The following is a 16,253-nucleotide window of genomic DNA, read 5'->3' as shown; positions in this document are numbered from 1 at the left end:
ATAAATAAATAATAAATAAATCTTAAAAAAAAAAAAAAAAAAAAGGAGGGACTGGACCAGCCTAATCAGGAAAGTAAGCCAGTCCATACCAACTGTCAGGCAATCGGTAAAAAAAGAACAGAGGGGTGGGCAGGGCCAGCATAATCAGGACAGCGGATCTGTCCAGGACACACCCCCTGTGCATGTCAGCCAATCATGAAAGGAGGACAAAATGATGATAGGGCTGGACGAGCAGCTGGCTGATAGGAATTCCTAGGCTATGCATGCCTTCTTGTCTTTCCAGCCAATCAGGAATGGGAGCGGAGGCACAGCTTTGTTTTTTTTTTTCTTTCAGGACTTTGAAAATGTCATTCTAATGTCTCCTGGTTTCAATTATTTCTGATTAGAAGATAATCCTTAGTTGATAACGCTATATTGTATAACTGAAATTTGGTAAGAGGGTCAAATATAAATGTCCTCTCACACACACACACGAAGGTAAATAAATATGTGAGGTGATGGATGGGGGAATCCTTTCACAATGTATATGTATATCAAATCATCACGTTGTACACTTTATAAATACCTTACACTTTTATTTGTCAATTATACCTCAATAAAACCAGAAAAATAAAGGAGATAGTTTTAGGGGTTTTTTTTGTTCCCTTGAAGTTCAGGGTGTCTTTTCTCTGTGGCCGCTGTGATGGTTAGTTAATTTTATGTATCAACTTGGCTAGGCTATGGTGCCCAGTTGTTTGATGTTACTGTGACAGTAGTTCATATCTGTGGTTAACATTTACAATCAGTTGACGTTAAGTAAAACAGATTACCATTCATAATGTGGGTGGGGCTCTTCCAATCTGTTAAAGCCTTAAGAGGGACAACTGAGGTTTCCTGGAATTCTGCCTCAAGACTGTAACGTAGAAGTCCTGCCTGAGTTTCCACGCTGCTGACCTGCCCTATGCATTTCGGAGTAAAGATGACAACGTCAACTCTTATTTGAATTTCCAGGCTGCCAGTCTGCTCTACAAATTTCAGATTTGCCAGCCCGCACAATCACATAAGCCAATTTCTTAAAATAAATCTCATTCTCTCCCTCACCCTCCCTCTCTCTCTATCTCTCTATCTTTCTATCTCATCTCTATTCTGTTCTCTGGAGAATCCTGATGGATACAGCTGCTTTAGATTTTCTCTCCGGACCTTTCTGAGCTTCTGGAATCTCTGGATTAACATTTTTCCATGATTTAGAGAAAATTTTCAGCCATTATCTTTTCACATATTGAATCTGTTCTGTACCAGAGCTCTGCTACATATAGGACTCCAATTACAACTGTGATAGGCAACTAGATAGTGTCTGGTAGCACTCAGACAGTGTGATCCTTTTCCTTCCTTTTCCTCTCTGTGCTTCAGTTTGGATAATTTCTATTAAATTGGTTTGAGTATATTGATCTTTTCTACTGCATCCAGGATGTTGTTAAGCCAGCAAAATAATTCTTAATTTCCGATAGTGCATTTTTCAGCTGTGCATTTGGCTGTGCACTCCAGCCTTCAACCTGCCACACCAGCCCATTTGACTTTAAAAAGCTTTTCTCATTTCTCTTTCCCCAGAACAGTCCCTCTGTCACAGGCCCAACCCTTTATCCACCTGTGCCAACATTTGGCAAAAAATCCCCAGAAAGGAGAAAAACTGTCTGATTTCTGTTTACTTAAGATGGATCCTTTGTTCACTGGAATTTAGCTTCTTGAGATTTTACCCTTTACATTCCATAGTTCTTCGATGACTTTAAAATATGAATTTTTAGTTTATTCCTTTATTCATAATTGTTATGGAGGAAAACGTTCTGCCATGACCTTCTACATCCTCCAGGCATAGAATTTGGACCCTTTAAGAGAGTAGTCAGATCTTGTGCTTTCCTGCTTAATATCTCCAATGGCTTCCCTTCACACTTCAGATCCAAACTCCACACCATGAACATGGCTACCATGACCTCATGGCTCTGGGTGATATGTTCCCTGCTCACCATTCCACACCGACTTCTTAACATATTCCCATGGCTATCCTCCAGGCTTGCTGGCTTTTCCCCTTTTCCTACTCTTTCTTACCTCGGGAAGATTACACTTGGTATTCTGTCTGCTTGATTCTCTCTTCTCCTGATAATTCTATAGCCCTCTCCTTCTCATGCTTCAGGCAGGCCGCAGCTCAAATGTCACCCCTTAAGAGAGGCTTTTCCTAGATACATGCACCCCTATGTTCATAGCAGCACTATTTACAATAGCCAAGACATAGAAACAACCTAAATGTCCATCGACAGATGAATGGATAAAAAAGATGCGGTATATATATATACACAATGGAATACTACTCAGCCATAAAAAATAATGAAATAATGCCATTGCAGCTACATGGATGGACCTAGAGATTATCATACTAAGTGAAGTAAATCAGAAAGAGAAAGACAAATACCATATGATATCACTTATATGTAGAATCGAAAATATGGCACAAATGAACTTATCTATGAAACAGAAACAGACTCACAGACATAGAGAACAGACTTGTGATTGGCAAGGGGTTGGGGAGTTATGGAATGGGAGTTTAGGAATAGCAGATGCGAACTATTATATGGATAAACGACAAGGTCCTACTGTATAGCACAGGGAAATATATTCAATATCCTGTGATAAACCATAATGGAAAAGAATATGAAAATGTATATATACATATACATATATATATGTATATATCTGTATAACTGAATCACTTTGCTGTACACCAGAAACGAACACAACATTGTGAATCAACTATACTTCAATAAACTTTCACAACCCCCCCCCCCAAAAGAGAGGTTTTCCTGAACGCATTATCATACGTGTCTCCCTCCCATCCTCCAGCCTCCTTTATATTATTTATGATGGTCCGAAGTAACCTTGTTAAGTTGCGTCTTCTTATTTATGTTCTAACTTCCCTCAAAATAACATATATTTTCTGAAGTCATGGCCTAATCGGTCCTGTTCAGCACTGAGTCCTGTGGCCCTAGCCCAATGCCTAGCACACAGGAAGTGTGCAATAACCTGTTGAATGAATGAATGGATGAAGCCCCCAGGATACTAATAGGAGCTGTTAGTACATGGGGTCGTGTAAAGGCATATACCAACCACACTAATACATATACACAATCACGCAGAAGGCATCCCACGGACTGCTCCCAGACGAGGTGGCAGAGGGGAGGCTTCCTCCATGGGGCAGGGACAGGGTACTACTGTCCAAATCCAAGTCCAAAAGTTCCCAGGGGAGCAAGAAGGCCTGGTACTGTGAGGGGCACAGGGCATGCCAAAAAGGTCTCCCGGCTCATGGTTCTGCCGGGTGTTCTGAGTTGTCTTGTGGCATAAAGATGAACAGCAGCACTAACTGGCCTAGAATGATGGCCACGTTGCTGAAGCCCAAGGCCAACTTAGAATTTTTCTTTGCTCTGACTTTGTTTTCCAAACTGTTTGCTCTCCATGTCTGTGGAGGTGAAGACAGGCTGATGTTTTTCTAACAAGGGGCAAAATAAAGGAAGGGTCCCCTGGAGAGAACCTGGAGCCCACGATCAGGGTCAGGGGAGGAAGGATGAGGTGGAGGAGAGGAGGAAGCAATGGAGTGAGATGGTGCAGGGGGCCTGGGCAGGACCAGGTAGGAAGGGGCACACGGGGATCTGAGGGAAGAAGCAGGGTCAGCAGGATGGTGAACAGGGTCGGGACAAATCCCAGGGTAGCAGGGAGGGTGGGATGGAGAAGGGGCTGGGGCTAGAACTAGAGAGGAGGGGGAGCTGGGCCGGGGCCAGCTCCTGTGGCACCCGTGGAAGGGGAAAGGGGGCAGGCTTGGGGGTGCTCTGCAGAGGCAGAACTATGGCTCATCCCCACCCACCAAGCAGGAGAACCCTGGCAGGTTTTTTCCCCAGTGGGAAGAAGTAGAAAACTGAAAAAATGGACAGCGGTGTGTAGTCCTTCACAGGAATGTTGAAGGCTGTCTTGTAGATGGGCTGCATCACAGCTGACCTTGAACTCTGTGGCCCGGACGTCAGCCACAGCAGCCATGGACTCCAGCAGGGGGGGTGGAGTGTACAGAGGGACAAAGAAAGGTCAGCAGATGCTGAGTAACGGGGACTCGCAGAACCAACCCCACCAACAGGAGGGTGCTGGAAATTCTTGCCCCACAATGACCCTGGCCACCACTATGGGAAAACGGGCCCTGTGACACCACAGTGGCTCCATATAATACTCCCACTGGCCCTATAACACCCTCCAAGTAACTTAGAAACCCTGCATGTTTCTTCTGTCTCCCTAAACCCATTCCTGCTCTCCAGTAACGTGCTCCATCCTGGTTTGCCGGTGCTGTCCAGTTAGTTAAGCCTGGTCCTACCAAATTATTGAGCGCTCCCCTTTTAGTCTAAAAAGTGCTCAGTTTGGAGGTTAAATTAAATGGTCACTTTAGCCCAGTGATGCTAAAACTTGAGCATACAACTGAGTCACCTGGAGGACTTATTGAAACAGAAAGCTGAGCCCCATCCCCAGGGTTGCTGATTCCTTAGCTCTGGGGCGGGGGTTCAAGAATGTGCATTTCTAACAAGTTCCCAGGTGAGGCTGCTACTGCAGGCTAGGGACCAGGCTTTGAGAACCACTGCTTTAGATGATTACTTGCTCTCTGCACCCCTCTAACCCTCTCGTCACTTCTGTAATACTTTGTCTGTGCCTGTTGCAGCAAAAGTAGAAATGAGACTTTTCTGATAAACAAGGAAAATAAGCAACAATGAACAGGCTGGGGAAACAGCATAAACAGGCCTGAAAGAGTTAAGCAATCTTGCTTGGTTATTCTTTAGCTGTTACTACTAACACACACTTGTAGCTAGACTTGTCCTTCACAAAGCTAAACAAAGCTAATTACTCTCTGATGCCATACGAATTGTACCCTGCACCCAGCATTTACTCTCGCTGATTTCTCTTGTAGCAAATCACCCCTCGTAGCTGTTTACATTTCAGAAAGGAGGTCACAGGCCGGTAACCCAGGGTTGAACGGACCCAATTACCAGGCTGCCTGATGCCAGCAGTGACTGTTTTAAAATATTGCAAGAAGGGCTTCCCTGGTGGCGCAGTGGTTGAGAGTCTGCCTGCCAATGCAGAGGACACGGGTTCGAGCCCTGGTCTGGGAAGATCCCACATGCCGTGGAGCAACTGGGCCCATGAGCCACAACTACTGAGCCTGCGCGTCTGGAGCCTGTGCTCCGCAACAAGAGAGGCCGCGATAGTGAGAGGCCCGCGCACCGCGATGAGGAGTGGCCCCTGCTTGCCGCAACTAGAGAAAGCCCTAGCACAGAAACGAAGACCCAACACAGCCATAAATAATAAAATAAATAAATAAATAACATTCCCTTAAAAAAAAAATCCTTACTATCAGGCTTGAGTTGTATCAGGATGAACTCATTCTTTAAAAAAAAAAAATATTGCAAGAACAAGAAGAATGCAAGACCTTCACCACTTTGATCCTTATCACTTACCCTGGACTGCGAGTTCCACCTATAAGACCCTTCGTAATTCCCCAGGATGGGGCGGGGCAGTTCTTGAGGTGCTAGCCTACTGTGTCTTCCCTTTGCCTGGCAAAGAAAATAAAAAGCCTCTCTACCTCTTATCTTCCAAATCTCTGTCTCCGTATTTTTATTCGGCATCAGTGCATAGGGAGCCAAGATTTGGCAACATACCTCATATTCCCCATCCTGTAACTCTGTCCTGGTCCTGCTTCACTCCTCTCCCTGATCCTGTAACACTCTTCCTGTCCGTCATAACACCTCCCATAACCCATCCATCCTCCCATAACCTCCCTGTTCCCCATAACCCCCTTCCTGCTCCCCATAGCCCCCTCCTATAACTTCTCTGTCCTACACTCCCCTGCCTCTATACACTTTCAATTTTTTCATATAAATCCCTTCCTGTCTCCCCCAGAACCCCTTCCTGAGACTCCATAACCTCCCCCTGGTCCTTTCCTAACCCTCTCCCTGTCCCACAAGAACCTCCTTATCCCATGTAACCCTCTCCTGGACCCCTAAAATCTTCTCTTTGTCTCCCATAACCTTTTCCCATTCTTTTCTAACCTCCAGCCTCCTTCCCACATCTTTCCCCTCCTTCTTCCAACTTTCCCCAAAGTTTTTGGGGAAAAATCCCTTCCTTTTCCCCAAAAACTTTCCTGCGACCCTACAATTCCCTCCTGGACACTCAGACACCCATCATCCCCCTGTCTATCCCATATTAGCTCTGGCTGTCCTCTCCTGACTCCCTCCCTGCTCCCTTAAACACCCCACTATTTCCCGATCATCACCCACAGTCAGTGCCACAGCTGTCCGCTCATGCTAGTCCTGGGGCTGCCCTGGCGAGTTGAGTCACAGCGGTGTGGCCTCTGTTGGTTACCACTTTATTGTGATTGGCTTCCCTGATACGGAGGATGCTGGGAGGGCGGTGTCTCAAGCATTTAGACCCAGATTCTGGTTGGGTCAATGTACTAAGGAAGCATTACTTAGGCACGCCCCAGACCCCTGTTCTCTGCCTGTCCTCTTGATTGATTCAATGAACAAAGATGTGGGGTTTCAACTATTTGCCTTTTTTAAAAAATTAATTTAGTTACTTATTTTTAGCTGTTTTGGGTCTTTGTGGCTGCGCGCGGGCTTTCTCTAGTTGCAGCGAGCGGGGGCTACTCTTTGTTGCAGTGGCGGGCTTCTCATCGCGGTGGCTTCTCTTGTTGCGGAGCACGGGCTCTAGGCGCGCGGGCTTCAGTAGTTGCGGCTCGCGGGCTCTAGAGCACAGGCTCAGTAGTTGAAGCGCGTGGGTTTACTTACTCCGTGTCATGTGGGATCTTCCCGGACCAGGGCTCAAACCCATGTCCCCTGCATTGGCAGATAGATTCTTAACCACTGCGCCACCAGGAAAGTCCTCGACTATTTGCTTTTGTTGTTGTTCCCAGTTTGAACTCCTGATAGACTCAGTGAATGAAGTGAGTGGGCCTCAAGTACTGGCTAGTACATTCTGGGCTGATTCTTTGATAGGCAAAGGGCAGGATGTAATTTTTTTTAACATGGAAGTATTGGAAGCCTACAGTGCACCAGGCAGTGCTCTGCTCTTGAAGGCCAAGTGGCAACCAAGAGAGACAAAGCCGCAGCCCTCCCGGAGTTTGCAGTCCATGGGGGAGATGGGGAGATGTACAGGGAAAACCTGAATAAATAAACTAAATGATTTCAGAGAGGACAAAAGGCTATGGGGAATAACTAGGACATAAGGGATAGGGACCCAGGAGGGTGACACAAGGTGACATGGGGAGTGAGGAGGTCAAGGAAGACCTGTCTGGGGAGAGGACATCCAAGCCTGGATGAGGGGCTAGCCATGAGAAGATCAAGGTGAAAGAGTTCCAGGCAGGGGGGATGGCAAGTGCAAAGGTCCTGAGGTGGGAAAGAGAGTTGTGTGATCCAGAAACAGAAACAAAGGCAGTGCGGCTAGAGTGTGGAGGCAAGAGGAGAGGAGCAGACCAAGGCAGCGCCTGAACACCTGGGTGAGGGATTTGGGTTTGATCCCAAGAGCCATGGGAACATGGAGTGTTTAAGCCAAGGAAGGAGAGAATCTGATTTAGGTTGTGGGGTTTCTCCGGCTGCCCTGAGCAGAATGGAGAGTGGAAGCCAGAAGGTTTCTGTTTTGCCTGAGGACAGAGCCTGGCAGTTTCATTCTTAGAGAGAATGGGGCAGTGCCCTGACCCCTGGGTCCCTTGGACATGGTGGGATTTGGATATGGAAAGGGAGAGCATCTGGCAGAGAGAAGGCGCCAGGAAACCTCAGCCAGGAATAAGCCACTTGGGACCTGAGTGTGTCTGTATCTGTCTGTGCATGTGTGTGTCGATCTCCTAAGATGATGGACTCAGCGATGCCCTTCACATCTTAGGCAGTCACCCTCGTCAGTCCCTGCAAGCATGGAAGCTGGAAGGTGTAGGGGTCGTGTAGGCAGAAATCATACTGCCCTACGGTGCCCCTCATCTCATACCAGAGAAATTGCCAACACAGGCCAATAAGAATGAGAACCCCCTTCCATGGCTGAGAGTTCCTTGGCTGGTGTATTTCTTGTCTGGTGGATCCCACGGCTGGTGGTCATGTGTCTCTTGGCCAGTGGGCTACATCCCAGGGAGACCATCACTCCCTCTAACCACTAAGGGTTTACTGTGCAACACTGCCCAGAGCCATTGCTTGGTGGAGTGTCAGCAAGCAAGAGTGAACTTCAAGGGCTGTGCCGCCTCATGCTCCCCCCAGGGGCTCACCCAACTTCTGAAGTTCCCTTAGATTACACAATCTAGAGTCTGCTTTGTCCACAAAACCAGATATAAGGGCAGGACTAGGAGAAAAGCTGAAAACAGAGCTAGGTACTTGTGCCTGGATCCTGCCTACTGTAAAAGATTAGTAAAAAGAAATCTTAATCAAGTAGAGCTAGAAGACCAGAAGGGGGCGCTCTTGTGCCCTGCATCAATAGCAGAGCCCAACAGGAAGAAAGATGCCTCTTCTTTCCTGACAAGGATTCAGTCAATGAAAAGCCCTCAGCTCTTTGTTTACTATAGCTTTCCCAACTTCCTTTTCCCCACTTAAAAGTGTCCCCCTTCCCTTGCATTTCGGGGACTTGCACATGGCTCGCCATGGTCGCAGACCCCAACTGCAATTCTCTGCTGATCCCAAATAAACCCATCTTTGCTGGAGAATTATCTGGCAGTCTATTTGTTTCAGGTCAGTACTACTCTGTGCTTCTTGTTCTGTAGAAGAATTGGTTTTCTTCTTGCAACCAATGAATACAGATGGATTCCTACATTCTTGCTAAAATTTGTTGACAACAGTCTTTTTAATTTTGGTTTTAATTTGAATTTCCCTAATGACGAAGGATGTTAATCACCCTGCACATGTTATGGCCGCGTCGAAATTATATTTTGTGAAATGCATGTTCATGTTTTTGTTCATTAAAAATGTTGAACTGCTTGCTTTTTTCTTTTTGCAAATATTTTCTTTCAATTTGTGACGACTTTTCACATTCTTAGTGGTGTCTTCACAAGAAGAAGTGTTAAATTTTAATAAAATCCAATTATTTTAAATATTATCCTTAGGTTTTTTTGAGTTTTGTTTAGTAAATCTTTGTCTACCTATCCAAAGGTTATAAAAAATACTCTCCTGTGTTTTCTCATAGAAGTTTTATAGTTTTAGCTTTCATATCTAGGTCGGTGATCCATCCTGAATTAATTTCATAGCTAGCATCCTGGACAGCACAGTTGTAGGTTGACATCATGCAAAACATGATGTGGTACGAAGTAAGGAAGGATTCAAGATTCATTTTTTCACTATATTGATACACAGTTTCATTAGCATTAATTGACAAGACTTTCCTGACCCCATTGTATTAAACTGGCAACTTTGTCTTAAACCAAGTGACTGTGTACATGTTAGTCTATGTCTGCACTCTTTGTTTTGCTTCGCTGGTCTCTTTGTCTATATTTATACCAATATCACACCGTCATACTGTAGGTCTTACAGTAAGCATTGAAAGTTATATAGTGTAAACCCCCAACCATGTTCTTCTTCAAGATTGTTGTAGCTCTTCTAGAGGCTTTGATTTTCCCCATACGTTTTATTTTATTTTTATTTTTTTATAAATTTATTTATTTTATTTATTTATTTTTGGCTGCTTTGGTTCTTTGTTGCTGTGCGTGGCTTTCTCTATTTGCGGCGAGCAGGGGTTACTCTTCAGTGCGGTGTGTGGGCTTCTCATCGCGGTGGCTTCTCTTGTTGTGGAGCACGGGCTCTAGGCACGTGGGCTTCAGTAGTTGTGGCACACGGGCTCAGTAGTTGTGGCGCATGGGCTTAGTTGCTCCACGGCATGTGGGATCTTCCCGGGCCAGGGCTCGAACCCGTGTCCCCTGCATTGGCAGGCGGATTCTTAACCACTGCGCCACCAGGGAAGCGCTATTTTATTTTATTTTTTCTTTTTATTGGAGTATAGTTGATTTACAATGTTGTGTTAGTTTCAGGTGTACAGCAAAGTGAGTTAGTTATACATATACATAGATCCACTCTTTTTTAGACTCTTTTCCCATATAGGCCATTACAGAATATTGAGTAGAGTTCCCTGTGCTATACAGTAGGTCCTTATTAGTTATCTGTTTTATATATAGTAGTGTGTGTATGTCAATCCCAATCTCCCAACTTATCCCTACCCCCCCCAAACGCTTTAGAATCAAATTGTCATGTTCTATAAACATGCTTATCATGTTTATTGCTTCTCCTTCCAGTGAGGCAAACTTTCTAATCCAACCCCAGCTACTCATTTTGGCAAGAATTCAGAAAAATCTTATGGGGAAAACTGGCAGGCAGGAAAACCCAGTTGCACACATTCAGCTCCTTTAGTTTCTAATCTCTCATATCTCCCTAAATAGCCATTAAAGCTCCACTGGTTTTTCTTTACCAAACGGAGTCCCTCAGCTCGTGGTAAGCCCAGTATTCCACGTCCCCTTGCCCAGACTCAACAAGTGCCCCAGGGAGTGACCACCAATGTCCACTTAAGCAGGAAGGGCTCCTTATTCTCCGGAATTTAATTCTTTTAGACTTATTTGCATCCAAAGCCCTTTGCCATCTTTAAAAAATATAAATTTCTTAGTTTCTCCCTTTTTTCCCCTAGCTGTTATGGAGGGGGACTGTGATATTGCAATTTATAAAAATAAATATAGCAGCGCCCGCCGGCGGCCGGAGTCGCGGCTGGCCGGGGCCGGGGGCGGGGCCGGGGCCGGGGGCGGGGGCGGAGGGCGGAGGGTAGAAATAGGGGCGGGCGGGCCGCGCCAGGGCCGGAGCCGCGCGCGCGGAGCCGACCGAGCCACGCCGAGGACGCCGAGCGAGGCGGCCGATCCCGAGCACCCAGGCTGCTGCCGCTGGCCTGGGGCTCGCTCTTCTTCCCGGGGCTCTTCGGGCTCTGCACCTGGGGGCTGCGGCGCGCGCGGCCCGCTTGGACCCACAACGACTGCGTGATGATCGGCACCAGGCTGGTTTCTTCAGTGCAGGCTGGGTTGGCCACCGGGTCTGCGATCATCATCATCCGTTCCTGGAGCCACGTGATCACCGACAGACACTGGCTTGCCTGAGAATATGTCTGGTTTTTGATTCCATACATGATCTAGGACTCCTACGCCACGTACCTCTGTGAATGGTACCGAACCGGGGACCAGAGCAGCAGACATTCCCTCGCCATTTTTCGAAACTTCCTCAGTAGAAACCGCCTCATGATCACGCACCATGCAGTTATTCTGTTTGTCCTTGTGCCGGTCGCACAGAGGCTTAGGGGAGAGCTTGGGGACTTCTTTGCTGGCTGCATCTTCACGGCAGAACTGAGTACTCCATTTGTGTCGCTGGGCAGAGTTCCGATTCAGCCAAAGCAGCAGCACACCCTGCTGTACAAGGTGAATGGAATCCTCACGCTGACCACCTTCTTCGTATGTCGGATCCGCCTTTTCCCCTTCATGTACTGGTCCTACGGCCAGCAGCAGGGACTGAGCGTGCTCCAAGTGCCCTTCCACATTCCTTTCTACTGCAGTGTGGCCAACGCCTTCCTCATCGCTCCCCAGATCTACGAGTTCTCTCTGCTGTGCAAGAAGGCATCCCAGCTCTTTGATGCTCCCCCAGCCAAAAAGGATGGTTAATTGCTCCCATGAGTCAGGCAGTGAGGGCGCCTCCTCATACTCGCTGCCTTGCCCACTCAGTGCTCCCGTGGACCAAACTGCAGATTGTGCCCTGCGTGGCCTCAGCCTTTTGGGTATTGACAAGCAGAGGGATTTGAGTTTTTTTCTAAAGAGTATTCCTATCACCTCCCGCATCTAACCTGCCCCTTTTGCAAGAGCACTTTTTTCTTCTTTTTTTTTTTATTTTGAATTGCTTTTTTTTTTTAACATCTTTATTGGAGTATAATTGCTTTACAATGGTGTGTTAGTTTCTGCTTTATAACAAAGTGAATCAGTTATACAAATACATATGTTCCCATATCTCTTCCCTCTTGCGTCTCCCTCCCTCCCACCCTCCCTATCCCACCCCTCTAGGTGGTCACAAAGCACCGAGCTGATCTCCCTGTGCTATGCGGTTGCTTCCCACTAGCTATCTATTTTATGTTTGGTAGTGTATATATGTCCATGACACTCTCTCACTTTGTCACAGCTTACCCTTCCCCCTCCCCATATCCTCAAGTCCATTCTCTAGTAGGTCTGTGTCTTTATTCCCGTCTTGCCACTAGGTTCTTCGTGCCTTTTTTTTTTTTTCCTTAGATTCCATATATGTGTGTTAGCATACTGTATTTGTTTTTCTCTTTCTGACTTACTTCACTCTGTATGACAGACTCTAACTCCATCCACCTCATTACAAATACCTCTCAAAACTTTTCCTTTGAATTAATAGCCCTGTGTGTGGCGCTGGAGAGGACCCAAAGCAAGTGAGTGAGGTGTCTGCGCTCATTCCCTTGGAGAGTTAGACTGAATGGCCGAAGGATGTCTCTGCTGCTGGTTCCTTGGCTTGAAGATTCTGTGGTTGAGTGTTTCCCTTGGCTTTTCCAGGCCATCAGAAAAAGGTGGAAAACATGTAAGATGATGAGGAGAACACTCATGATTCCAGACATATTCAGCAGAGTGACCCATACGGAAAAGTTCTCATCAGTGACCCACTTGTTCTTGTTAGCTCTCCTGGTCTGTGGAGATGGAAGGGAGATGTGCCTTCATGATGTTTGCTCTGGGAGACCACTAGGGATGGGACCAAAGCCATGGCTGAGAGATACAACCTTCCAGCGACAGCCCAAACATCATAGGATGGAAGAGATGCAGAGGGTGGGGGCTTTTGGTACAGCATGACACAGGAGATTGGCAGGGGCTCCAAGAATGACCAGCCTTGATGGAGAAAACCAGGAGATAGGACCTCCAGGGGAAGAATCAGACCTGAACAGTGGTTTTCAAAGTGTGGTCCTCTGACCAGCAGTGTCAACATCACCTGGAAATCTCTTTAAAAAGCAAATTCTTACCCACCCCCAGACTTCCTGAGTATGAAACTCTGGTGGTGCCTGAAATCTGTGTTTTAATAAGCCCTCCAGGTAATTCTGATGCAAACTAAAGTTTGAGAAGCACCAAACTAGAGGAATGAATGAGAAAGGGTGCAAGTGCCAAGGACCCTATAAGAGCTTCACTTTGACCTCTGGACTTTGTCTTTAAGAGGTTCCTTGGGTTCTGGAAGTACAGAGCCTCCTCAGCTGGGTTCTGCATGGGGTTTTACGTCCATGAACAGTGGGAAAGGATAATATAATAGTTTCACCTAACCCAAAGAAAGACATTGAGTTTTCAAATCAAACTGAAAGTACTTATGAGGAATCACTTATAGACATGCACACATAAATCTAGATATATTGTCATCCAAATCCTCAATTCCAAGGACAAGAATAGAATTTTACAAGCTTGTAGGCTGAACAAACAAGATTTTATTCCAAGTACTATGGGAACCTGTCAGAGGTTATAAGCTGGGGAAGGATATGATGTGATATACATTTCTGAGGTTCTTTGGCTGCCCTGAGCAGAATGGAGAGTGAGATGCAGCAGGTTCCTGCTCTTCTTATGTGCACAGAGTCTGGAGACCTTGTGCCTGGAAAGAGAAAGAAGCAAAGCCCAGACTGTGTGGGCTCTGGGCATGTCAGAGACAGTTCTGAAACAGAGGAAGAAGGCCCCAGGAATGTCAGGTGAGAACAAGCCATGTTTGACTACGAAATTGTGTGTGTGTGTGTGTGTGTGTGTGTGTGTGTGTGATAGGTTGATGGGTTCCCTGTGCCTCCTGGGAAGTCATTGACCCTTGTTGCCTGGTAGGGTGGGCACTGGAGGTGGGGGCTGAGTAGGGCAGTGTCAGGAATCAGAGTGACCTCATGCCTCCTTGCCTTCACATTTCCAAACAATGTCATGTGCCATCAAAACTGAGCCCACATGCAGTCTTGCAAACGTACAATCAAAGCCAAATACAGTCATGAACTCACCTACGTGAAAAGCACATGTATTTCTCTCTCTATTACACACACATACTCCACAAACCAACAGGTCCCTCTTAGAATTTCTTGGTTCTAAAGGTTTCAAGATTTCCTCCACAATAAAATCCCCATTGAAAGGAGCTTAGAGGGAATAAAAGCAGTTAAATCCACTATTTTGTGGTGACCCCCTTTGGGTGAGCAGTGAATACGATTGGCTCAACAAGCTATTGGCTGGTGGGAATCTTGCCTGGATGGTCTCTTCATTGAAGAGTCCTATGCCTGGTGGGTCCATTGCCTGAGGTGTTCCTTGTCTATAAAGTTTCTTGTTTGGAGGGTCTCTGTCTGATGTTCCCCTCGGCTTTGCCAGATCAGCAGAAAAAGATGAAACAAATATATATGATGATGAGGCACACTCTCCAGATTCCATATATTCTCAGCCAACTGGCTCAGATAGAAAAACGTTCAGTTCTAGCCCAGTCATTCTTCCTGTTAATTTTTGGTCAGTGGTGATGAGAGGGTGATGTGATTTTATGAGGTCAAATGAGGGGTGGTAGGAAGCGGTTGGGATCCTTGAAGCCCACAGTAGGGACAACAACCCCACCCCCAAATCCCTAAGATTAGGACAGAAGACAATGCAGGGAGTGGGGACTTCAGGAAAGGGATTTGTGGTGTGGATTTGGGGTGTACTGGTGGGGGCAAGGTCTCAGGCAACGACCAATCTTGAGAGAGATGCAGAGTGTGGACTCTCCACAATTCTCTCAAAAAGTCTTGTTTGACTAAACTTCACAAGAACTCTCAAATTCTCTTCCTTTAAATATGGAACAACATCCAGCCCTTTTCTTGAATTTTAATTCCTAATCAGCTCGTTGATACTTCTTGGCAGGGCTCTCTCTCAGCATATTTCCTATTGGTGATTGGCTGTACACTCTATGGGGTGGGTCTTGAATACACCCCCTCCACCCTGCCTAGATCACACAGCAGGGGGTGAGGGGTGGTCAAGTGAAAGCAATGGAGGGAGCAGGAATCATAGAGGGAGTGGCAGGAGAAGAGGTATAAGGGGTACTTTACTTAGAGACAAGTAGCCAATGTCCTTGAGGAAGGGGGTGGTGCTTCAGGAAAGAGGACGGGGCCATTAGCCATTAGAAGAACCTCCCAGGTTTTGCTCTAAGAGGCAGGGGAGGTGAGGGAGGCCAGGAAAAGGTCAGACAGCCAGCTGATCGGGCAGTAGAACTGAAGAAGCTTCATCAGAATCTCCTGGAGGGCTCCTTAAAACAATTTTCTGAGCTACATCCCCAGAGATTGATTTAGTGGGTCTGAGGTGGGGCCAATGAATTTGCATCTCTAACAAACTCCTAGGTGTCATGCTGCTGGCCCTGGGACCACAGTTTGAGATACCCTAGGGTAGCCACCCCTTTCAACAGGTTGCCTGGGGAAGAAGCAAAAGAAGCAGGGCTCCCAATCCCTGAGATTGAGCCTAGGGAGAACCATGGACAGGGAAGCTTTTCTACACCCCTCACCAGCACAGCAACGGATTAAATCCACCAAGATCCCATCTTCAAGCTGCTTTTTGAATGGAAAAAAAGAATTAAAACTGTTTGACTATGAATAACCTTTAATTTACTATTGATTAAGATTTCTTGGCAACAATTTTGCATGCTAGAGAATTCACGGAATGGGGGAAGTCTGACCTCCAAGTTATTTTTCAATGGAGACTGCATTTTCACAGATACTAAATTTAACAATTGACCTAGTGATGGAATTAGTTAGGTTATTATTAGATTTATTTGAATTTTATTAATTCCAAATATTCAGTCAATAATTGTGAAGCCAATTTGTGTGTGTGTGTGTGTGTGTGTTTGTGGCTCAGACCTATTTCTATGCTCTTAGAAAACCCATAGACTCCTGGCACTGTGTCCAAAACAGAAGGAAACATTTGCCTTTCTCTTCATCATAGGTCCTCAGGAGCAAAAATTTGTGGGCTTTTCACTGCCTGCTGTTCCCAAGACCCTCCTGTCTAGCCTGTGCAGGGAACCTGCCACCAGCAGCCTGCAAAAGAACACTGTGACTCGGGACTTCCCTGGTGGTGCAGTGGTTAAGAATCCGCCTGCCAATGCCAGGGACACGGGTTCAAGCCCTGGTCTGGGAAGATCCCACATGCCGCGGAGCAACTAAGCCCGTGCACCACAACTACTGAGCCTGCGCTC

At 46.4% G+C, this 16,253-nt stretch overlaps 1 protein-coding gene across 1 annotated transcript; it reads left to right on the top strand.

Moving 5' to 3' along the window:
• The first annotated feature begins 834 nt into the window (after positions 1 to 834).
• Positions 835 to 11,907, top strand: LOC118884893 (TLC domain-containing protein 3A-like). The gene is made up of 2 exons (XM_036833033.1): positions 835 to 841; positions 11,242 to 11,907. The coding sequence occupies exon 2, from the start codon at positions 11,291 to 11,293 to the stop codon at positions 11,705 to 11,707; it is 417 nt and encodes a 138-aa protein (XP_036688928.1). The 5' UTR covers positions 835 to 841; positions 11,242 to 11,290; the 3' UTR covers positions 11,708 to 11,907.
• The last annotated feature ends 4,346 nt before the right edge of the window (positions 11,908 to 16,253 follow it).

Source organism: Balaenoptera musculus, chromosome 19 (assembly GCF_009873245.2).
Source record: "Balaenoptera musculus isolate JJ_BM4_2016_0621 chromosome 19, mBalMus1.pri.v3, whole genome shotgun sequence".
Lineage (NCBI taxonomy): Eukaryota > Metazoa > Chordata > Mammalia > Artiodactyla > Balaenopteridae > Balaenoptera > Balaenoptera musculus.
This window is presented reverse-complemented; position numbering and strand designations above follow the sequence as displayed.

Bases quoted from the DNA above. Each gene is read 5' to 3' on its own strand.
- LOC118884893 (XM_036833033.1), top strand. From the start codon at position 11,291: ATGATCACGCACCATGCAGTTATTCTGTTTGTCCTTGTGCCGGTCGCA.